The sequence below is a fragment of the Typha angustifolia genome, chromosome 12 (assembly GCF_048772165.1).
Source record: "Typha angustifolia cultivar Huaian chromosome 12, ASM4877216v1, whole genome shotgun sequence".
Classification (NCBI taxonomy): Eukaryota; Viridiplantae; Streptophyta; class Magnoliopsida; order Poales; family Typhaceae; genus Typha; species Typha angustifolia.
Window position 1 is genome coordinate 1,498,246 of NC_133250.1, and position 24,906 is coordinate 1,523,151.

The 24,906-nt window shown below is 35.4% G+C and overlaps 2 protein-coding genes across 13 annotated transcripts in view; both read right to left on the minus strand.

Moving 5' to 3' along the window:
• Positions 1–730: 730 nt before the first annotated feature.
• The window catches only part of LOC140772367 (putative 12-oxophytodienoate reductase 11), a 31,157-nt gene continuing 6,981 nt past the window's right edge, over positions 731–24,906 (minus strand). For 2 of the 9 annotated variants that reach the window (XM_073114409.1, XM_073114410.1), the window contains exons 2-4: positions 9,339–9,479; positions 8,524–8,699; positions 6,785–7,478 (exon numbers count right to left, since the gene is read on the minus strand). In XM_073114409.1, the coding sequence (XP_072970510.1) occupies positions 6,898–7,478; positions 8,524–8,699; positions 9,339–9,479 (898 nt within the window). In that variant the 3' untranslated portion in view covers positions 6,785–6,897. Of the gene's footprint in view, positions 1,515–2,978; positions 3,156–3,485; positions 3,617–3,772; positions 3,914–4,189; positions 5,496–6,649; positions 6,725–6,784; positions 7,479–8,523; positions 8,700–9,078; positions 9,188–9,338; positions 9,480–9,714; positions 10,310–24,906 lie in introns of those variants that run through there. The other 7 variants (XM_073114411.1, XM_073114408.1, XM_073114405.1 and 4 more) reach the window with 7 other exon arrangements.
• LOC140772365 (putative 12-oxophytodienoate reductase 11) lies at positions 11,529–23,261 on the minus strand. 4 transcript variants are annotated; one of them, XM_073114401.1, is made up of 5 exons: positions 22,825–23,067; positions 22,610–22,774; positions 22,369–22,499; positions 21,963–22,139; positions 11,529–12,176 (listed from the first exon to the last, which is right to left on the minus strand). In XM_073114401.1, exons 1-5 carry the CDS (start codon positions 22,944–22,946, stop codon positions 11,872–11,874), a joined length of 900 nt encoding a protein of 299 aa, XP_072970502.1. In that variant the 5' UTR covers positions 22,947–23,067; the 3' UTR covers positions 11,529–11,871. The 4 variants fall into 4 exon arrangements, with proteins under 4 accessions (XP_072970502.1, XP_072970501.1, XP_072970500.1 ...); XM_073114400.1 differs by lacking the exons at positions 11,529–12,176; positions 22,825–23,067 and adding exons at positions 15,470–16,172; positions 23,101–23,261 and having other exon boundaries at positions 22,610–22,750; XM_073114399.1 differs by lacking the exon at positions 11,529–12,176 and adding an exon at positions 15,470–16,172 and having other exon boundaries at positions 22,825–23,029.

The window sequence follows — 24,906 nt, forward strand, 5'->3', positions numbered from 1 at the left end:
ATTTGACACAAATCTTAGAACTCAATTCAACCTTAAAGTTTAAGTTGTTATATGAAGGCCCAAGAGAGAGTCTAGCTCTTCAATGCCATCAATTATTCCCCATGAGTCATTGTGAACCCACTTGTGCGAACTCTCACATATGATACTGAAAATTTTCCTAAGGAGTATTAGATGCCTATGTGGTTTACTTGATTAAACAACATCAATACTTATTTCTCTTGTGAGGTACAAATGGTTTTCCATAGGCAATTACTTCTTCAAATTATACATTGAGATTTTAAAATGATTGATTATTTCAAGAGAGAGAGACATATCAACATGAACTGGGTGTTCTAGGTAGAATCCCCTACAGTGGAACAAAAGTGTGAAGCAAATCATATAACATGACTCTACAAACAACAATATTTACACCTCTTTTTTGTTTGGATTCATTTCCTCTTGGCAACAATGAACACCAAAGAGTGTTACGGACACCGATGGCCTTCTTTTAACATACAGTTCAACTTCGATAGAAGGAGTGGAGCGATCACAAATCTATAGAGATAAAATGTGGAAAAAAAAATAAAACTTTTATGCACTAATTAATTCCTATTTGATTGATTTGGGCTTCAGCAGTCCCCCTTTTTACCTGTTCTAATAATCTGGATGAGGGTGTGAAAGTATGGTGTATGATAGATAGGGTTTTTCTACTTGAACATATAGTATAGCAAATCAAATGACAGAAACCATATAAAGCAAAACCAGAGAAGATAATTTGTAACAATCAAATTGTCATAATTACAATGACTCTCTGCACATCAACCAAGCATCTACTTGAACATTCTACCCTCAAAACAATAACTTCATTTTTCGTATTTCTTCCCGATAGAATAAAAAAAGCAGCTAATATCATGATGCCATCCTCAATGCTTTCTTACATTTGACTTAAATATCTGACGAAAGAAATGGGTAGTCTGTATATCCAATAACTGGATCAGAAGTGTAAAAAGTATCTCTGTTATATTTATTAAGAGGAGCATCTAGTTTGAATCTTTGAGGAAGGTCAGGATTAGCCAGAAACAAGCGCCCATATGCCACCAGATCAGCATAATCATCAGCAATAGCTTTGTTTCCTTTTTCTCTATCATAGCCTCCTGCGGAGATAAATGTTCCTTTGAAAGCATTCCTCATTGGAAGAAGACTATGTGTTACAAATTTTTCACCTAAATTTTTTATATTTGGCTCCACCATGTGGCAATACAAGATTCCGAACTTATTCAGGGAGTTTACCATGTAAAGGCCAAGAGCCTTAGGATTGGAATCCCTTGAATCCATATGGTTCGCGTATGGGGAGAGCTTTATTCCAACCCTATTAGCTCCAACTTCATCAGCTACAGCTTCAACTATTTCTAGTGCAAAACGGCATCGGTTCTCTAGGTTGCCACCATATTTGTCAGTCCGATCATTGACTTGGTCCTTCAGGAACTGATCGATCAAATATCCATTTGCTCCATGTATCTCAACACCATCAAAACCTACATAACAAAGAACAATAATAAGTTGTTTTCCTGTTTACTTCCTGAGTGAGTAACTTAAATACACTCATAAACTCTTAACTCATTCCCAGAAGTGGTGGGATGTTGGCAGTTAGTAATCAAGATAAAGCCTAGACAAATAGCTTTTTACACATTCATCCAACAGAATCTAGTTAAAGAATGAAAACATGCAACACAGCCATGAAAACAAGGACGAAAGGCCTGTAAATCATAATTTTGATGGCAAATTTAGGGAGGCAAAAGAATTAGAAGGATGTTATCATATAGCTGATCTACAAGAGAGTTCCATAAAACCTAAATATTTACGTTGGTGTGCCCATATGTTAACTAGGAACTAGGTTTCCAATAAGTCTGTTAAATAAGATTACTGGCTTAGCTAATCAAACACAAATTTTGAATACATAGAGAATAAAAAATATATATATAAAGAAAACCCATAGGAATAGTTGCAAACCGGTGAATAGAGATGACCATGCATATGGTGTTCAGATATGTGCCTATATTATGTGCTGGGTTAGGTTGTCTTCCTTTCCTAAATGAATTCTTCATGGGGATTACCATAACTATCAATCAACAATCAATGTAACGTGATTGAGATTTCTCTTAAATTAATGTGAAAATATGGCCACCCTGCTACAATATCACATCCTTGGATAATTTACTCGACAACTAAAATGTGGAATGATTGACACAGCCTGAACTCTGAAGGGTTAGTCATGTAAGAATTCATGGGCTATATTGAATTTAAAATTTCTTTAGATGATTCATAGTTGGTTCTGAAGATCTTTAAAGAATTTGCAGTTTCCGATCTTTTTCATATGAGGTAATTGAGTTATAATGTATTATATAGGTATCATGTAAGAATTCATGGGAATGATTGACAACTAAAATGTGGAATGATTGACACAGCCTGAACTCTGAAGGGTTAGTCATGTAAGAATTCATGGGCTATATTGAATTTAAAATTTCTTTAGATGATTCAGAGTTGGTTTTGAAGATCTTTAAAGAATTTGTAGTTTCCGATCTTTTTCATATGAGGTAATTGAGTTATAATGTATTATATAGGTATCTGTCATTATGGCTCAAATTTGTTTCCTTTTATGGTTCAAATGGTTTCTAATTTCTCTTCTGTTTCTTAGACTAGTTACCTTCTTGCTTTAATCTTTGTGAAATGCACAATCTCTTAAATTAGTTTTCATAAGGACTTACGCTCGGGATCATTCACAGGCCATAATATCTGAGGTCCTTCTAAAGATCATAATTGTACAATATTTCTAGAGATACTTTTTTTGGGGTTCCCACTTCTCATATCAAAACTTGATTTCTAGATCCTAGTACCTTATTAGAGGCTTGGTGTTGGGTCTGTTTGTAAGGAGGTTTCTCAACAGAATGTAGAACTTATATTGTGACTATAGTGATCAGGAATTAGCAAAAAGTTATTACCAATTTTGATAGCATTTCTAGCAGCAAGTCTGAAATCATTGATGATCAAAGGGATCTCCCATATCTCTAATCGCCTTGGAGGGGAAAATTCAGCAACAGCAACACCATTTGATCCCACTCGAGGAGTTAATGGCTTGTTAGTACACGATATTGGAGCTTGCCCATTAGGTTGACAACCTGCAGCAGAGATTCGGCAGATTAATTAAGCCTTAACATGATATAATTCTGAACTAGAGTAATCCTTCGAGCAGATAGATATTGTATCTTTTGTGCCACTATATATATATATATATATATCGGAGTTTGATGCATTATTTTGGAACCATGTCATAATGGTATGAATTAAGTCACACTCAAGGTTCTATAGGATACTAGCCTACTAGGATCTTAAGAAAGTGATACTAATAGTTTCCAAGTGGATTAATAACATATCATGGAAAGCCTAAAATTGTAAATTATTTCCTCAGCTAGACAAAAACTAAACTCAAAGAGGAAAAAAAAGAGTACCATAGTTTGAAACTCTTCCCGTATGCCAAATCTGACAGAAAAAGATGCCTCCTTTCTCATGAACAACATCTACGATTGATCTCCATGCTTCTACTTGCTCCTTTGTCCAAATACCAGGAATGTGTGTGTGCCTTAAATAGACAATTAGACATGCAAGGAATAGATGATAGCCTCCATCAAGTTATGTTCATCATTTTAAAAAACGACTACTGTCTATTAATCTTGTAATATTGTTTACATTAGCATAGATAAGATATTAAATCAGTGGAAAGGTTTTCTAAACTCACCCTTGTGCAGTGTCAGAAACTCCAGTAGCCTCGGAAATCAGCAAACCGCCTTTGGATGTCCGCTGAGAGTAATACAAAATGACATTCGGCTGAGGGACATTGCCATAGGACCTTAGCCTCGTCATTGGTGCCAGAACTACTCTGCAAAGGTTCATATAAGGATACCTTAAAAACAAGTACATTGGGCCAACAAGATTGGAGTTTGGCTACCAATCTTCTAAAGAGTCTCGATGAGATCCTTTTTATCCCAATTGGGTCAATACTTCCAGGATAAATTACATCAATATCCTATCTATGTGAATTATTCTTAAATTGCCTATTATCCCATACATAGGTGACAGTGGATTTTATAGAGACTATAAAGAAAAAGACAAACTTCTATAGAAGTAAAATAACAAATAAACCCACTACAAGTACCATCAAAGATCGGTTCTTGGACGAAAGGAAAGATGAAGGAGGTTGGCTACTGACCTGTGGGAGAGATCGAACCTCCCCATTTTGTAAGGAGAGAGGAGAGGAATGCTATCCATCGCTCAGTTTGGCAAGAGGAGGAGGAGGTGGGCAAACCATAAAGAGGAGTTAGAAAGAGAAGGAAAAAAATGATTTCTTTTCCTCACGGCCGTGAGATGTCATTGTCTCCCAACTATCAACTTTAATAGAGTAAGCTCCAATTCTAAACCTGCCATACCATGATCTCGACCCATGGCCAAATCCCCTCTCATTCAAAGGAAAAAGGTCAATGATTAAAAGACAACCAACAGCTTAGAATCCAACTTCATGTGGACCTAAACTTTAGTTGAAACTTATCCTTAGTACTATAGAAATAAAGAACCATCACGAATTACCAAAATATTGTCTTCTTGATTATAAGCTTTTTCTTGGTCCTTACCTCAAAATGACATCTTTTCCTAGGCAAGGAGTCGAATAATTCAGTTAAGCAAATAAAACTAGCACAACTTAAAAGGAGAAACCCAAGGTACATTTTTTTGAATCCCATTATTATCTTGATTAGCTAGGCAATTAAGCAAACATCTTGTGGGCACCCGCGTATTTGTATTACAACAGAAAAGACAATAAGAGTAGATTGCTCACAGAGACGATCGAGGTAGTACGGATGAGAACTCGAGCAAGGGAGCTGACCTGTGAGAGAGATCGAATCTCCCCATCTTGTGGGGGAATCAGAAGAGGAATGGTGCTCATCTTTGGTTTATTCTGGTTTGGAATGAATTTTTCTCCCCCTCTGGCCATGGTTGGCATTCCCTTAACCATGCTTTAAAAATCAAACATATCCTTAAGGAGTGTAACTGGTACGTATTGCAGGCATAGTAATCGCACAGTGCTATTTTATAATTATACATTGTGCATAAGCTACCATACCATACATTGCTAGTGCTGGAGTTTGACTAGCCGAGATTGAGCAAGCCAACTCTAACTCAGTATTAGCTCAAAATTAATTTTAATTTTTAATATTTTATTTAGGCTCGGATTAACTTAAATAGAACAGAGTTTAAGCTGTGCCCGAGCCTAAACCTAAGATTAGGCTATTTTAAATCTGAGCCGAATTGAGCCTATTCTTTAAGCCGAATCGGACCAACCTAAGGTGCCAAGTATTAAGATCTAATAGTTATGAGGTTATAAAGCCAAGCTTGAATAACTTGTTTTCGCTTTTATAACGAAATATTTTATGACTAAAATAAATAACCAGAGTATAAAGTTATAACACAACAAATTTTTTTTATAATTTTACCTATATAAAAATTATTATATTTATTTTTCTTTTATCTTCGTAAAGATAAATTATATGTCCAAAATAGACTAACAATTATAATTTGCAAAAATAAACAATTTAACGTTGAATAGTTTAATATTTTTAATCATAAAACACTTAATTATTCAACGCTCTATGTGTATCCTCTTTTCTTAGTAAAGCATAAATCTTTGCCATTTTCTATTTTAATAAAATATTAATTATATTAACATTTTATTTAAAAAAATTATTGATATGATCAATATTTTACTTCTGAACGAATACAAGGAGAATAATTAAATATTAGATATTATAGCTTTCTTTAGATATTGTAACTTGTGGATTTCATAACATGTTTGTTACTTTTATTTGTTTTAAGGACTAATCTTATAAATATTATAGCATGTGGTAATTTATTTAAGGATTTAATATTAGATGAATGGTATAACAGTAAACATGTTATTTTCTCTCTTTAAATTAAATAGAGTAAACTTAATTTTCTCTCATCATCTCTCAATGACATCCAAACAAGATGAGATTAATTTATTTTCTCTTCTTTTCTCTTCCATTTTATTTTCTATTCTTTCTTCTCTTCTCTGGCATTTTTTTGGTCCAAACAAATTAAAATATTACTAGTACAAGCTCTCAAGAGGGTAAATTTTTTATAAAAAAATTAAAATAAATTACACACCTTATCTGCTTTGGCTAATTGTATTATATAATTTAACTCATTTATAATTCGTTTCCTAAGAGTTCGGGTCTCCAGAAATATTATTTATTGGTGAATTTTATTATTAAAAAGAGAATTTTTTTTCAGCTCAGTTACTATGTCATAAGTCGTAAAACTTTATTTATCAAATACTGAATAGATCGGTGATTCACATGGTAGAATACTCTTAATAAATCAAGTGTTCAACATATTATATAGAAAATATAGAGTATTTTTTCCTTTTAATAGAGTATTAAGTTGTTCAGTATTTTATTACTAGTGAAATTCCAAAACAATTCAACAAGTTTTCTTCTATATAAAGTTATAGACTATTGAGCAGTTCATCAATTTTACTACTGCCTCATGACAAGACATTCAATCTGATTGATCAGAGGCCTCGGTTGGTAATAAATTTCATTACCTGATGCCAATAATTTGTTGTGAACAAAGCCTTCTTGGCGAGCAGGTACATGCATGGCTGCTGTTGATACATTACCTGATAAAACTAAGCAAATCAAATGACAGATTCATAAAGATCAAATTGCCTTAATCTACTTGAACATTCTACCCACAAAACAATAACTTTGATTTTTTCTTATTTCTTCCCAATAGAATAAAAAATAGCAGCTAATATCATCATGCCATATTCAATGCTTTCTTACATTTGACTTAAATATCAGATGAAAGAAATGAGTAGTTTGTATACCCAATAACTGGATCAGAAGTGCTAAAAGTATCTCCGTTATATTTATTCAGAGGTGCATCTAATTCAAATCTTCGAGGAAGTTCAGGATTAGCCAAAAACAAGCGCCCGTATGCCACCAAATCAGCAATGGCTTTGTTTCCTTCTTCTCTATCATATCCCCCAGCGGCGATAAATGTTCCCTTGAAAGCATTCCTCATTGGATGAAGACCATGAGGAGTTACAAAATTATCACCTACTGTTGCCATTCTTGACTCAAACATGTGGCAATAAGAGATGCCAAACTTGTTCAGGAAGTTTATCATGTAAAGGCCAAGAGCCTCAGGATTGGAATCCCCTGATTTTATATAATTCGCGTAAGGGGAGAGCCTTGTTCCAACCCTATCAGCTCCAACTTCATCAACTACAACATCAACTATCTCTAGTGCAAAACGGCATCGGTTCTCTATGCTACCGCCATACTTGTCAGTCCGATCGTTGACTTGGTCCTTTATGAACTGATCAATCAAATATCCATGTGCTCCATGTATCTCAACACCATCAAAACCTACATAACAGAGAAAAATAATAAAGTTGTTTTCCTGTTTATTTCCTTAGTGAAGAGTAACTTAAATACACTCATAACCTCTCAACTCATTCCCAGAAGTGGTGGAATGTTGGCAGCTAGTAATCAAGGTAAAGCCTAGACAAACAGCTTTTTAGTTTTTACACATTCATTCAACAGAATCAAGTTAAAGAATGAAAACATGCAACACAGCCATGAAAAAAAGGATGAAAAGCCTATAAATCATAATTTTGCAGGCAAATTATAGGGAGGCAAAAGTAGAAGAATAGTAATGTTATCCCAATTGCATATGTACAAGTGGATTGAGGAAATTAGGAAGATGTTTTCATATAGCTGATCTACAAGAGAGTTCCATAAAACCTAAATATTACTTGTGGAGTGAGCCTAATGTGAACTAGTTTATTTTAGATTTATACTTAATATGGCCATCCTACAATAATATCATATCCTTGGGTGATTACTCGACAACTAAAATATGAATGATTGATACAGTCTGAACCCTGAAGCATTAGTCATGTAAGAGTTTATGGATTTCCTTGAATTTATAATTTCCTTTATGATTCAGAGTTTGTTCTGGAGATCTTTAAAGAGTTTGTAGTTTCAAATCTTTTTCATATGAGAAAATGGAATTATAATGTTCTAACTTGTCATTTTGGTTCGAATTTGTTTCCTTTTAAGGTTCAAATTGGTTTCCATTTTCTTTTCTGTTGGTTAGACTAGGTACCTTCTTGCTTTAATCTTCGTGAAATGCACAATCTCTTAAAATAGTTTTCATAAGAACTTGATGCTCGGGATCATTCACATGCCATGATATGTGAGGTCCTTCAGAAGATCATAACTGTACAATAGTTCTAGAGATACTTTTTTTTTTTTTTGGGTTCCCACTTCTCATATCAGAACTTGATTTCTGGATCCTAGTACCTTATCTAGAGGCTTGGTGCTGGGTCTGTTTGTAAGGAGGTTTCTCAATAGAATGTAGAACTTATATGATGACTAAATCAAATAGGAATTAGCAAAAAGGTATTACCAGCTTCGATAGCATTTCTAGCAGCAAGTCTAAAATCATTGATGATAGAAGGGATCTCCTCTGTCTCTAATCGCCTCGGAGGGGAAAATTTATCAACATCAACACCATCTGCTCTCACTTGAGGAGTCAATGGCTTGTCTGTAGACGATATTGAAGCTTGCCCATTAGGTTGAAACCTGCAGCAGACATTCGGCAGATTAATTAAGCCTTAACATGATATAATTTCTGAACTAGTGTAGTTCTTCAAGAAGATAGATATGGTATAGCAATTAGAATTCCAGTCAACGTCATGGACATTTTATCTTGTGACTTTCAGAATTTGATGCGTTATTTCAGAAACCATGTCATGTTGGTATGAATTAAATCACACTCAAGGTTCTATAGGATAATATGATCTTAAGAAAGTGATACTAATAGTTTTCAAGTGGATTAAGCTATCACGGAAAGCCCAAAATTGTAGATTTTTTCCTTAGCGAGACAAAATTATGGAACCTTACAAAAAACTAAACTCGAGAGAGGAAAAGAAAAGGTATTATAGTTTGAAACTCTTCCCACATGCCAAATCTGACAGAAGAAGATGCCTCCTTTCTCATGAACAGCATCTACGATTAGTCTCCATGCTCCCACTTGCTCCTTCATCCAAATACCAGAAGTATCTGGGTACCTTATATGATAGACATGCAAGGAATAGACGATACTCTCCATCAAGGTATGTTCATCATCTTAAAAAATGACTATTGTCTATTAATCTTGTAGTATTGTTTGCATCAACATAGATAAGAAATTAAATCACTGAAACAGTTTTCCAAACTCACCCTTGTGCAGTGTCAGAAACTCCAGTGGCCTCGGCAATCAGTAAACGGCCTTTGGATGTCCGTTGAGAGTAATTCAAGACGGCGTGCGACCGAGGGACACTGCCGTAGGACCTTTGTCTTGTTAATGGTGCCAGAACTACTCTACAAAGGTTCATACAAGGATATCTTAAGACAAAAAGTATGTTGCCCCAACAAGATTAGAGTTTGGCTGCTATCCTTTTTTGTCCCAATTGGGTCAATACTTCTAGGATAAATTGCATTAGTTTCCTACTGAGGGTTTGTCAAGATATTCCTAGGTGATAGTGGATTTTATAGAAACTATAAGGAAAAAGAACTTCTATAGAAGCAAAATAATAAATAAACCCACTACAAATACCATCAAAGATGGGTTCTTGGATGAAAGGAAAGATGGAGGAGGTTGGGAATCCAGGTAGGTGAGGCAACTTGATTTGTTGTCCACTTAGATTTACCACCCTAATGACCTTTATTTTCTCTTCCTCTCCCTCCTTTTGCCTTCGCCGCCACCATCGATTTCAATGTCCTCCTACTCTGTCCTCCTATTCTCCCATCTCAATTGACAAGGTTTGCTCGATCCTCAAGCGCGAATCTCGAGTTGTTTGGCTGACACCCAAATCCAATAGCTCATCTTCTCCCTTCTCGCCTCTGTTGCCCTATACATCACCAATCGGTATGCTGTTGCTGCATCTTTTGATCATGTTGTCGCCTTAGATCATGTCATCATGCCTAAAATCAATGTTGTGTTATAGTGTAGGTTTATGGTGGTTGGACTATTGTTCCACTAAGGCCTCTAGCTGCACTTCTCTGTGGTATTGCCGATGTTAGCCAAGATGGAGACTCGCTTCCAAGGTCATCGCTCTACCTATTCCACTCCTAACTTTGCATGAATGTTTGAATCTATCGTTACTTGTTTGATACTTTGTTTTATTATAGTTTCCTTTGTATTCAATAAGTATGGGGCTTGTATCTGGAGTTATTGTCGTACCTCCCCCTTCTTATATATTAGGTTATAACTATATGCTTGAAGTCTACCAACTTTCTTTAAAAAAAACAAGTTAGTCATGAGAGAGAGATTCAACCTTTTCAACCTGAACAAACTGGTGCAAAGTCCAATTAAAATTAGTTCCAAAATATATGGTCCAATCTTTGAAATTAAGAAGAAATGAAATCAGACTACTTAATATAGCAATTTCATTCATATTCTGATTCGATATGATTCCTAATCTACTCTTATCCCCTCTCCTGCACTGTTTAGACGGACTACTCCTTACAGAAAGTCAAACAGGTCATATTTGTGCTCCAGTTCAGTTGGAATTGTGAATCTTGATTATTCTCTTACGAAGTATTCACAAGTCTGTTGCTTGGGTAATTCATCAAGTACAGATCAAATTGAGTTCCATTTGATACATGAACAAGTATCCTGAATAATCCAACAGATAATTACTGTATGCTTTACAAGAATATCTTCAATGGGTCATCTGCATATCCAACAACAGGATCAGAAGTATAAAATATGGACCTATTATATTCGTTCAGAGGTGCATTTAGCTCAAATATTTTGGGCAGATTAGTATTAGTCAAGAACCATTTACCATATGCCACCAAATCTGTATAACCCTCAACTTTATTTCCTTCCTCTCTTTTGAAGCCTCCTCCAACTATAAAAGTTCCTTTAAAAATGGTCTATCGACAAAATTTATTACTAAAGGGAGATTTTGTTTTTCCAGCTGAGCTATTATGTCATAAGTCAACAATTTAACTCTATTTATAAAACACTGTATAATTCAGTTGTTCACATATAGAGTATTCAGTGCTTAATAGATTATGTAGAAAATATAGAGTATTTTTTTATTTTTAATAAATTGTTAAATTATTAAACATTTTATGAATAGTGAAATCGCGGAATAGCATTTCATCAATAGACTAAAATGGTAAAACAAATTCTGAGGAGTCCTTTTTTCATCAAAAACTCAAGATTCTAGGCAATAAAATTAAGTTATATTTGACATCAATAATTACTTGCGAACAAAACCTTCTTGGCGGGGAGGTGCATGCATGACCCTACTGTTGATACATGACCAAGTAAAATAAACAAATCAAATGATAGAAACCATACAAAGCAAAACTACATAAGATAACTCATAACAATCAAATTGTCATAACAACATTGATGACATTGTCCATGAACCACAGAAGATAATTCATTACAATGCTTTCTTACACTTGACTTAAATATCTAATGAAAGAATTGGGAAGTTTATATACCTAATAACTGGATCAGAAATGTAGAACGTATCTATGTTATATTTATTAAGATGAGCATCTAATTCGAATCTTCAAGGAAGGTCAGGGTTAGACAAAAACAAGCGCCCATATGCCACCAAATCAGCATAGCCATCAACCATAGCTTTGTTTCCTTCTACTCTATCATAGCCCCCAACGACGATAAATATTCTCTTGAAATCATTCCTCATTGGAAGAAGACTATGAGGTGTTACAAAATTTTCACCTAATTTTACCATCCTTGGCTCCACCATGTGGCAATACAAGATTCCAAATTGTTCAGGGAGTTTACCATGTAAAGGCCAAGAGCCTCAGGATTGGAATCCTCTGATTCCATATAGTTCGCGTAAGGGGAGAGCCTTATGCCAACCCTATCAGCTCCAACTTCATCAACTACAGCTTCAACTATCTCTCTTGCAAAACGGCATCGGTTCTCTAGGCTACCGCCATACTTGTCAGTCCGATCGTTGACTTTATCTTTTAGGAATTGATCAATCAAATATCCATGAGCTCCATGTATCTCAACACCATCAAAACCTACATAATAGCAAGCCTGTTAATACCTTTGCTACTCAAATGCAAATTTCAAATACATATAGCAGCAAAAAAAAAAGTATATATAGAAAACCATATGAATAGTTACAAACCCGTATGAATAGAGATTACCATGCATATTATGTGGTGCTCGGATATGCATCTATATTATGTGTTAGGAGAAGGTGGTAGAAAACTCATTAGAAGAAGATTGTTCTCTTGATACTTAACATTAGATAAGGTAGATAAAAACTTTCAATTTTCTTACTTCACTTGCATAAGATAAGACCACATATATTCTTACATCTCTTAGATATATTATATAACTCTTACTTATTATACATGACTCTTGGTTATCATATATAACTTTTTAATTTTCATCATTTAGAAAATCCAAAAGGTTACTATAATTTAATGGCATAGAAAAACTAAGAGTCAACTCAAAACAAAAGCATTATTCTTGAATTCTACACTAGCCAATTAATTTAATTGACTAATCAAATGGGCTCACTTAATATTCTAACATTATGTGTTGGGTTAGGTTGTCTTCCTTTCCTAGATGAATTCTTCATGCATTACCATAACTATCAACCAACAATCAATGCTACGTGATTTGGATTTCTCTTAAATTAATGAATATGGCCACCCTGCTACAATATCACATCCTTAAGTAATTTACTCGACAACTAAAACGTGGAATGATAGACACAGTCTGAACTCTGAAGGGTTAGTCATGTAAGAGTTTATGAACTTCCTCGAATTTTATTTTTCCTTTAGATGATTCAGAGTAGCTCTGTAAGATCTTTAAAGAGTTTGCAGTTTCCATTCGTTTTCATATGAGAAAAATGGAATTATAATGTATTAATAGGGTGCTTGGACGAAAGGGAAAGATGGAGGAGGATGGCTATTGACCTTTGGGAGAGATCGAACCTCCTCATTCTGTAAGGAGAGAGGAGAGGATGCTATCCATCGCTCAATTTAGCAAGCGGAGGAGGAGGAGCCAAGGAGGCGGGCAAAGTATAAATGGGAGTTTGAAAGAGAAGATACAAAGGATTTCTTCTCCTCATTGCCGAAGGATGTCATTGTCTCCCAACTATCAACTTTAATAGGGCAGGTTCCAATTCTAAAGCAGCCATAACCTGATCTTGACTCAAGGCCAAATCATTTCTCATTCAAAGAAGAAAGAAGGTCGTTGGGTAAAAGCAAGAAGGTCAATTATGATCTCAGAATCCAACATTAATTGTTGTTTCTTTTGCTGCCTTTCATTTTGTTCTTGGTGAGTTTTTGGTGGCTGGAGTGGAAATTTTCACATCATCAACAAAACTCAGGGTATTGTTGGTTTATATGGGGTTTTACTGTGAATTTTTGATCCATTCTAGGGCTTGACCTTGTTCTCTATTCAAATAATGAGAGGGGCAATTCGATCTTGGTCGTGGATTACGGCCTCGTTTTTTATTGCTCTCATCTAGTCATGTATATTTTACCCTCCTATCAGAGTGCGAGCTGATCTCCTTTATTCAGAGGAGCATCTAATTCGAATCTTCAAGGGGTAATTTGTTGTCTGCTTAGATCTACCACCCTAAAGACCTCTATTGTCTCCTCCTCTCCCTCCTTTTCCCTTCGCCGCCACCATTGATTTCAATGCCCTCTCCATGGCACTCTTGCTACTCTCTGTCCTCCTCTCCCATCTCTGTTGACAAGGCTTGCTCGATCCCCAAGTGCGAATCTCGAGTTGTCGGGCCGACACCCAAATCCAATAACTCCCTTTCTCCCTCCTCGCCTCTGCATCATCTTGTCATCATGGCTAAAATTAAGGATATTTTATTTTATTTTCCTTTTCTTAGGTTCTATTGTTGTGTTCTAACAAGTTGTAGGTTTATGGTGTTGGAACTACTATGGTGGTCTTCTTGAAGCCACAAGTAACTGACCCTCTTACATCTGCGTTCTTCCAGTAAATCTTCTTGCTACGCTTCTTTCTGCATGAATATTTGTATCTATTGTCACTTTTTTTATGCTTTATTTTATTATGAATTACTTTGCATTCGACTAAGTGTGAGACTTATATCCACGTACACTCCTTTTTGTTTCTTATATATTAGGTTATAAATATATGCATTAAAAAAAGTTATTCTTGAGAGATAAAAGAAATCCAAACTTTTCAACGTGAACAAATTGGCACAAATTAAAATTGGTTTGAGATTTGTATTTGATATAGCAAGTTCATCCATATTCTAATTCAATATAATTCCTGATCTACTCTTATCCCCTCTTGTGCACTATTTAGAAGGACTACTCCTTACAGAAAGTCAATCAGGTCATATTTGTGCTCCACTTCAATTGGAATTGTGAATCTTGATTATTCTCCTATGAAGTATTCACAAGTCTGTTGATCGGGTAATTCATTAAGTACAGATCAAATTGAGTTCCATTTGATACATGAACAAGTATCTTGAATAATCCAACAGATAATCACTGTATGCTTAACAAGAATATCCTCACTTAAGTACAAAAGTCAAGAAATGGGTAATTTGTATATCCAACAACAGGATCATTATGGACCTATCATACTTGTTCAGAGGTGCATTTAGCTCAAATCTTTTGGGCAGATTAGGATTAGCCAAGAACCATTTACCATATGCCACCAAATCTGTATAACTCTCAGCCACAGCTTTGTTTCCTTCCTCTCTTTTGTAGCCTTCTCCAACTATAAGAGTTCCTTTAAAATGGTCCATTGATGAAATTTATTACCAAAGGGAGATTTTCTTTCTCTAGCTGAGCTACCATGTCATAAGTTAACAGTAAAACTCTAGTCATAAAACACTAAATTGTTCAGTGGTTCATATGTAGAGTACTCAACGCTTAACAAATAAAGTGCTTAATATATTATGTAGAAAATATAGAGTGTTTTTTTTTTCTTTTTAATAAAGCATTGAATTGTTTAGCATTTTATGAATAGTGAAATCGTTGAATAATTCAATAGTTTAAAATTCTATATAAAGTTTAAACCATTGAATTGTTCATCGATTTTACTATTGATTTATGACATGAAATTTAAGTTGATCCAAAGAAGCCTCCATTAGTAGTAAATTTCATTGATAGACTAAAATGGTAAAACAAATTCTAAGGAGTCCCTTTTTTGTCCAAAACTCAAAAGATTCTAGGCAATAAAATTAAGTTGTATCTGGCGTCAATAATTACTTGTGAACAAAGCCTTCTTGGCGGGCAGGTGCATGCATGACTTTGCTGTTGATACGTGGCCAAGTAAACTAAACAAATCAAATGACAGAAACCAAACAAAGAAAAACCATAGAAGATAATTCATAATATTCAAATTGTCATAAGAACATTGGTGACCTTGTCCATGAACCACAGAAGATAATTCATTACAATGCTAGTTACACTTGACTTAAATATCTAATGGAAGAAATGGGTAGTCTGTATACCCAATAACTGGATCAGAAGTGTAGAAAGTATCTCTGTTATATTTATTCAGAGGAGCATCTAACTCAAATCTTCGAGGAAGATCAGGATTAGCTAGAAACAAGCGCCCATATGCCACCAAATCACCGAAGCCATCAGCAATAGCTCTGTTTCCTTCTTCTCTATCATAGCCCCCAGCAACGATAAATGTTCCCTTGAAAGCATTCCTCATTGGAAGAAGGCTATGAGGTGTTACAAATTTTTCATTTACTTTTACCATCCTTGGCTCCACCATGTGGCAATACAAGATCCCAAACTTGTTTAGGGAGTTTACCATGTAAAGGCCAAGAGCCTCAGGATTGGAATCCCCTGATTCCATATAGTTCGCGTAAGGGGAGAGCCTTATTCCAACCCTATCAGCTCCAATTTCATCAACTAGAGCTTCAATTATCTTTAGTGCAAAACGGCATCGGTTCTCTAGGCTACCACCATACTTGTCAGTCCGATCGTTGACTTGGTCCTTTAGGAATTGATCAATCAAATATCCATGAGCTCCATGTATCTCAACACCATCAAAACCTACATAACAGCAAGCCTGTTAATAAAGAGAACTACCTTAGCTACTTAGATGCAAATTTCAAATACGTAGAGTAGAAAAAAAAATGTATAAAGAAAACCCATATGAATAGTTGCAAACCCGTATGAATAGAGATTACCATGCATATGATGTGGTGCTCAGATATGTGCCTATATTATGTGTTAGGAGAAGGTGGCAGAAAACCCAAGAGAAGAAGATTGTTCTCTTAATACTTAACTTAAGATGTGATAAATAAAAACTTTAAACTTTCTTACTTCACTTGTATAAGATAATACCACATATATAAATAGTGGTTTACATGACTCTTAGATATACTACATAACTCTTAGTTATCATACATGACTCTTAGTTTTCATATATAAGTCTCTGATTTTTATCATCTAAAGAATCCAAAATGTTACTATGATTTAAAGGCAGAGGAAAAACTAAGAGTCACCTCAAAACTAAAACATTATTCTTGAATTCTACAGTAGCCAATTAATCTAATTGATTAGTCAAATGGGCTAGCTTAATATTCTAACATTCCCCTCTTAAGCTAGACCATTTTCACACCGAGCTTCTTCTTCAATTTGGTGAAGGTGTCCATCTTGAGAGCTTTGGTGAATATGCCTACTAATTGATCTTGAGTGTTGCAATACTTGACCTCAATTTCATCATCTTTGACTAAATCTCAAATGAAATAATATCTAACCCAAATATGCTTGCTTCCACCATGAAAGACCAGGTTCTTTGTGAGTGCAATTGCTGATTTGTTATCATAAAATAAATTTGTGCATTTTCCTCGTGGATGCTTGAGTTCTTCCAAAATCCATCTTAAGCACAATGCTTGACAACTTGCTAATGACAAGAAAATATAGTCTACTTCCGTAATAGAGAAAGCAACAACATCTTGCTTCTTTGAAGACCATGAGATTGCACCAGAGCCGGCATTGAAAACATAATTGAAGTACTCTTGCTATCGTCGGTGCTTCCACCCCATCACTGTCACAATAGCCAACTAAATATGAATTGTCAGTATTTTTGTAAGTAATACCTTTATCCAAGGTACCATTAATATATCTCAAAATTCTTTTCTCAGCATTCCAGTGACATCTTCTTGGTGTTTTCATGAATCTTGTTAAAAGACTAACAGAGTATAAAATATTTGGTCTTGTACCTATTAAGTATATAAGACTACCAACAAGACTTCTATAAAGAGTAGCATCTACAAATTTATCATCAGCTTCCTTGCTTAATTTCAAGCCAACATCTATAGGTATGCTTATAGGTAAAACATCTTCTATTCAGAATCTCTTCAAGAGATCCATTGCATACTTCTTTTGTAAGATGAAAATTTTGCCTCCACTTTGTTTAACTTCAATGCTAAGAAAGAAATGTAGATGTCCCATATCTGTCATCTCAAATTCATGCATTATGTTTCTCTTAAAAGCTTCACAATAATTTGAATTATTGACGATAAATATCAAATCATTAATATAAATGCATGTAATTAAAAACTCACCATGTGTACATTCTTTAATGTAAAGAATATGCTCAAACGAACACCTCTTGAATCCATTTTTCAAGAATATCCATCGATGCAACTATACCATGCCCTTGGTGCTTGCTTTAAGTCATACAAGATTTTTTTCAACTTGCATACTTTATGCTCTTCACCTTTCTTCACATAGCTTGGAGGTTGATCAATATAGACCTTCTCTTCAAAAACACCATTCAAGAATGCTGATTTGACATCCATTTGATGCACCTTCCACTTATTTTGAGCCGTCAAAGCTAAGACCATGCGAATAGTCTCAAGTCGAACAATAGGGATAAAAACTTCATCATAGTCGACGCCATACTTTTGATTGTAGCCTTTCGCTACAGATCGGGCCTTGTGCTTCTCAACTTCACTTTTTTCATTCAACTTGGTTTTATAGATCCATTTAACACCTATTGATTTGTGCCTAGTGGAAAGGTCTACAAGATCCCAAGTATTACTTTTTATGATTGAATCAATTTTTTGATCCATAGCATACCTCCATTTTTGTTGGTTTGAAGCCTCCTCAAAAGCGATAGGGTTTGCATCAATAAATAGTGCAAAGTTGCTCATATCTTCATATGATACTTCTCTTGCAGCTTCATAGACCTCTCTAATGCTCCTTGTCTTTCTTGGTAGAGACTCGGATGATGAAGGCATTGAAGACAGCTTGGAAGAAGAAGATGGGGACATAGGCGAAGTCTTTTCTTCTTCTTCTTCTCCAAGATCACCACCTTGACTTTCTTCTTCACATGCATAGAAGATATTCTTTTCTCCATTCCATTCCAACCCCAAGATTCTCCTTCATTAAATTTTACATCTTTACTCACAATAACCTTCTTGGTAATAGGATTAAAAAGTTTATAGGCTTTGGACCTTTTACTATAGCCTATAAGAATATATTTTTCAAATTAATCATTCAATTTCTTCCTTTTCTCATCAGGCACATGCACATAGGCAATGCTTCCAAAAAATCTCAAGTGAGCAACACAAGGTTAATGTCCACTCCAATCTTCTTGAGGCGTCATGTCATGCATATTTTTAGAAGTTGCATGATTCAAAAGATAGACCGCACATGCAAAAGCTTTAGCCCAAAATGTATTAGGAATCCCTTTTGCCTTTAGCATGCTTCTAGCAAGCTCCATAATAGTCCGGTTCTTCCTTTTCACTATACCATTTCGTTGTGGTGTACAGCGGGTAGTAACTTGATGTTTATGTCATGCTCTTTGAAAAAAGAGAAAATATTGTGAATTATATTCACCTCCTTGGTCGGAACGCAAAGCTTTTAGGATATGTCCACTTTGCTTTTAGACCAAGGCCTTGAATTAATTAAACTTGTTCAACACATCTCTCTTTTCTTTAAGAAAATAAATCTATGTCTTTCTACTATAAATATCAATGAATGTAAGAAAATAACGATTACCTCCAATGGATGTTATGTGCATAGGGACACATAGATCGACATGAACAAGCTCAAGAGGTTTGGATGCCCTCCAAGCTTTTCCATTTGGAAAAGAGTCCCGGTAATGTTTTCCAAGTGCACATTCTTCACATACTTGATCATGCTGATGAATATTTGGCATGCCTCATACCATATGTTTTTTGTATATGTGAAAAAGAAAGCTAAAACACAAATGACCATACCGGAGATGCCAAAGCCATGACTCATCGTTTATGATGGTATTGAAGCATGAAAGAACTTCACTTTGTATCTTCAAGGGAACATCTTGTTTGGTGTCATCTTCACTTTGGCTATAAGAATATTGTTCTTGTCTTTGATTTCGCATGTGTCTTCCTTGAACAGAACATCATAACCCTCCGAAAGAAGTTGTCCAACACTTAAGATTTTGTTTAAGGTCTGGAACATAGAAGACATTAGTAATGCGCTTAACACCTTTCTTTGTTTTGACAAGAATGTCACCACTTCCTTTGATCAATAGCTTGTTGTTATCGATGATGTGAACCTCACTTTGAATAGATTCACCCAAAGTGACACAAGCACCTTTGTTCTCTGTCATGTGGTTACTACAACTACTATCAACATACGAAATATCATTAATAACATCTTCTTGTACACTACAAACAAGAAAGAGAGAACCATCCTCCTTTTGATCATTTTTCTTGAGCATAGTTTGCATCTTTATTTTCTTAAGCCTAGATTAATCCAAAGTGATAAAAACACCTTTGTTCCCTATCATGTGGTTACTATAACTACTATCAACATATCAAATATCATTAATAATATTTTCTTGTACATTACAAAAAAAAAAAAGAGAACCATCCTTCTTCTTTTGATCATTTTCTTGAGCTTAGTTTGCATCTTTATGTCGCCATATTTACCATAATGATAACATTGGACGTCTGCATGCCGCCTCGTCCTTTACCGCTACCTCTAGTTGAAGTAGATGAGAATGCATTATTATTTTCATTTTTTTTGGCCTCTTCAGCCTTTATTTCTATCTCTCCCACGGCCAAAATGCCGTCCTCGTCTCCCTTAAGAACCTCTTCTCAATTAAACTTGAGATTAAAAGGCTTGCTCTAAGGAAGGAGAATCAATTCATGCGATGTTCATGGGATTGGAGTGATCCTAATAAACTTTTAATGGAGAGAGTAGATAAATCTTTAAATTCTTCAATAGTAACAACAATATACTCATACTTTTTAGTTAAACTTCTAAGAATTTTTTCAACTACTCTTTGGTCTAAAATTTTCTCACTATTAGTCCTCAATTGGTTGAAGATAGAGATTACCCGATTGAAGTAGTCTTCAACTACTTCGGAATCCTTCATGTGAAGAGTGTCAAATTTATTTCAAAGAGTTTGAAGCTCACTTCGAAGAGTTTGAAGCTGCACTATCTTCACCTTCTCCTTTTCTTTGTAGGACACATTGAGTGTATCCCATGCTTCTTTCGTTGTCGACAAGGTGGAGATTCATTCAAAAATTGACTTGTCCATCGCTTGATAAATGAAAAACACAATGCCTTCTTATCCTTCTTGCAAGTCTTCTTTAATTCATTGAGTTGTTGTGGGGTGAGTGTCGTTGCCTCCTCCTGCTCAACATTCTCTACGTTATCCCATAGATCCTAGGATCCATAGAGAATATTTATTTGGATACTTTATTGGTTGAGTTGGGTTTGCAATAAGCTATTAGAACCGATTGTATCTTAAGAAAAGCTAGCTCTGATATCACTTTGTTAGGAGAAAGTGGTAAAAAACTCAAGAGAAGAAGATTGTTCTTTTAATATTTAACATAAGATGAGATAGATAAAAACTTTAAACTTTCTTTACTTGATTCACTTGCATAAGATAAGACCACATATATATAGTGATTTACATGACTCTTAGATATATTATATAACTCTTACTTATTATACATGACTCTTGGTTATCATATATAACTTTTTAATTTTCATCATTTAGAGAATCCAAATGGTTACTATAATTTAATGGCATAGGAAAAGCTAAGAGTCAACTCAAAACCAAAGCATTATTCTTGAATTCTACACTAGCCAATTAATTTAATTGACTAATCAAATGGGCTAGCTTAATATTCTAACGTTATGTGCTGGGTTAGGTTGTCTTCCTTTCCTAGATGAATTCTTCATGCATTACCATAACTATCAACCAACAATTCAATGCTACGTGATTTGGATTTCTCTTAAATTAATGAATATGGCCACCCTGCCACAATATCACATCCTTGGGTGATTTACTCTACAACTAAAACGTGGAATGATTGACACAGTCTGAACTCTAAAGGGTTAGTCATGTAAGAGTTTATGGACTTCCTCAAATTTTAATTTTCCTTTAGACGATTCAGAGTAGCTCTGTAAGATCTTTAAAGAGTTTGCAGTTTCCATTCATTTTCATATGAGAAAAATGGAATTATAATGTATTAATAGGTACTTGTTCTTATGATTGAAATTAGTTTCCATTTTCTTTTTTGTTGGTTATTCTAGGTACACTTCTTGCTTTAATATTCGTGAAATGCACACTATCTTAAAATAGTTTTCATATGATCATTTGATGCTCGAGATCATTCACAGGCCATAATATCTGAGGTCCTTCTAAAGATCATAACTGTACAATATTTCTAGAGATACTTTGGTTTGGTTCCCACTCCTCATATGAGAACTTGATTTTCGGATCCTAGAACCTTATCAAGATGACATTCTGCTAGGTCTCTTTGTAGCAGAACGTTAAAGTTATATGATGACTACCTCAAACAACAATTAGCAAAAAGGAACTCTTACCAGCTTTAATAGCATTTCTAGCAGCAAGTCTAAAATCATTGACGATGGAAGGGATCTCCTCTGTCTCTAATCGCCTTGGAGGGGAATATTTAGCGACAGAAATACCATCTCCTCTCACTTGAGGCGTCAATGGCTTATCAGTGCAAGATATTGGTGCTTGCCCATTAGGTTGAAAATCTGCAGAAGAGATTCGGCAGATTAAGTGAGCCTTAACATGATATATATGGTGTATCGCAAATAAAATCTCCAGGTTTTATACGATAATTGGAGCTCAGGCAAGTGATACTAATGGATTGTTAAACTATCACGGAAATCCCAGAATTGTAGATTATTTCTTCAGCTAGACAAAATTATGGAAGATTACAGAAAACTAAACCGCAGTCTCCAAAGAGGGAAAAACGAGTACCATATTTTGAAACTCTTCCCACATGCCAAATCTGACAGAAGAAAATGCCTCCTTTCTCATGAACTGCATCTACGATTGGTCTCCATGCTTCCACTTGCTTCTTTGTCCAAATACCAGGAGTGTCTGTGTACCTTAAATAGACAATTAGACATGCAAGGAATAGTCTACATCAAGGTATGTTCATCATTTCATAAAATGACTACCGGCTATTTATATTGTTAAAGGTTTCCTTAAAACTGACCCATTTGCAGTGTCAGAAATTGGGGCGGCCTCGGAAATCAGTAGACCGCCTTTGGATGTCCGCTGAGAGTAATACAAAACGGCGTGCGGCTGAGGGACGTTGCCGTAGGACCTTTGCCTTGTCAATGGTGCAAGAACTACTCTGCAAAAGTTCATGCAAGGATACCTTAAAACAAGAAGTATATTGGCTCAGCAAGATTAAAGTTTGGCTGTTACCACTCTTCTATAAAGCCTTGATGAGATCCTTTTTGTCCCAATTGGGGGAGTACTTCCAGGATAGATTGTATTAATTTATTATCTATGTGGATTAGCCTTACATCAGCTATTATCCCATACATAAATAAATAGGTGACAGTAGATTTTATAGAAACTATAAAGAGAAAGACTCAGACTACTATAGAATTAAAATAAATAAATGAATAAACCCACTACAAATACCACCAAAGATTGGTTCTTGGACGAAAGGAAAGATGGAGGAGGTTGGCTACTGACCTGTGGGAAAGATCGAACGTCCCCATTTTGTAAGGAGAGAGGAGAGGAATGCTATCCATCGCTCAGTTCGGCAAGAGGAGGAGGAGGCGACAGGCGGCAGGCAAACCATAAGGAGGAGTTAGAAAGAGAAGAAAAAAATGATTTCTCTTCCTCACAGCCGTGAGATGTCATTGTCTCACAATTGTCAATTTTAATAGGGTAAGCTCCAATTCTAAACCTGCCATACCATGATCTCGACCCATGGCCAAATCCCTCTCATTCAAAGAAGGAAAAAGGTCAATGATGAAAAGACAACCGACATCTTAGAATCCAACTTGATGTGGACCTAAACTTTACTTGAAACTTATCCTCAGTACTATAGAAATGAAGAACCATCACGAATTACCAAAACATTGTCTTCTTGATTATAAGCTTTTTCTTGGTCCTTACCTCAAAATGACATCTTTTCCTAGGCAAGGAGTCGAATAATTCAGTTATGCAAATAAAACTAGCACAGCATAAAGGAGAAACCCAAGGTGCGTTTTTTTTTGAATCCCATTATTATCTTGATTAGCTAGGCAATTAAGCAAACATCTTGTGGGCATCCGAGTATTTGTATTACAACAGAAAAGACAATAAGAGCAGATTGCTCACAGAGACGATAGAGGTAGTACGGATGAGAACTCGAGCAAGAGAGCTAGACTTGATCAAACACTCAGCCTGCCTATACTCGGCCCGACCCGGCCAAGACCCAGTTTAGGCCCGGCCCAACCCGAGCCCGAACTACCCACGGGTGGCATAGGCCAGCCCTTTGCCCGCCCGACCCGGCCCGGAAGCCCACCCGTTTGGCTGCTACAGTAAAACCTAAGGTACTGTACCATTTTACATTTTTTGAAGCACACCTTTAAAATTTTTAAATTTTTAAATTTATTATTATTATTTTTTAAATGGAGGAACATAAATATATTTTTTTAAAAATAAGCTAATAGTAAATTTTTTTAAAAAATAGCTAAAATATGGGTTGGGCCCAATGATTGGTGGGTCGGATCGGCTAGTCTAATCTCTCACGGGCCGACGAGCGGTAACAGACTAGACTATTATGGCTCAACTCGAATCCAACCCGGTCTGAACCTGACCCAGCCCGCCCGATGATCATGTCTAAAAGGAGCTTATCTGTGAGAGAGATCGAATCTCCCCATCTTCCGAGGGAATCAGAAGAGATATGGTGCTCATCTTTGGTTTATTCTTGTTTGGAATAAGTTTTACTCCCCCTCTGGCCATGGTTAGCATTCCCTTAACCATGCTTTAAAAATCAAACAATCCTTAGGTAGTGTAATTGGTACGTATTGCAGGCATAATAATCGCACAGTGCTATTTTATAATTATACATTGTGCATAAGCTACCATACCATACATTGCTAATGCTGGAGTGTGACTAGCTGAGACCGAGCAAGCCAACTCTAACTCAGTATCAGCTCAAAATTAATTTTAATTTTAATTTTTTATTTAGGTTTAATTTAAATAGAGCAGAGTTTAAGCTGTGCCCGAGCATAAACCTAAGATTAGACTATTTTAAAACTGAGCCAAATTGAGCCTATTCTTTAAGCCGAATCGGACCAACCTAAGGCACTAAGTCTTATGATCTAATAGTTATATATATATATATATATATATATATATTTTGAGCGGAGGTTATAAAGCCAAGCTTGAATAACTTGTTCTGGCTTTCATAACGATATATTTTATGACTAAAATGGATAACTTGTATAAAGTTATAACACCACAAATTTTTCTTTATATTTTTACCTATATCTTTCAAATATTCGA

What these genes read in the sequence shown, in the direction of transcription:
- LOC140772365 (XM_073114399.1), bottom strand. Translation starts at nt 22,946, where the DNA reads ATGTATGGGATAATAGCTGATGTAAGGCTAATCCACATAGATAATAAA. An exon ending in CAAGGCTTTATAGAAGAGTG is followed by an intron (nt 22,775 to 22,824) that starts GTAACAGCCAAA and finishes TCTTGTTTTAAG; the next exon opens with GTATCCTTGCATGAACTTTT. An exon ending in TAGAAATGCTATTAAAGCTG is followed by an intron (nt 16,173 to 21,962) that starts GTAAGAGTTCCT and finishes GCTGTTATGTAG; the next exon opens with GTTTTGATGGTGTTGAGATA.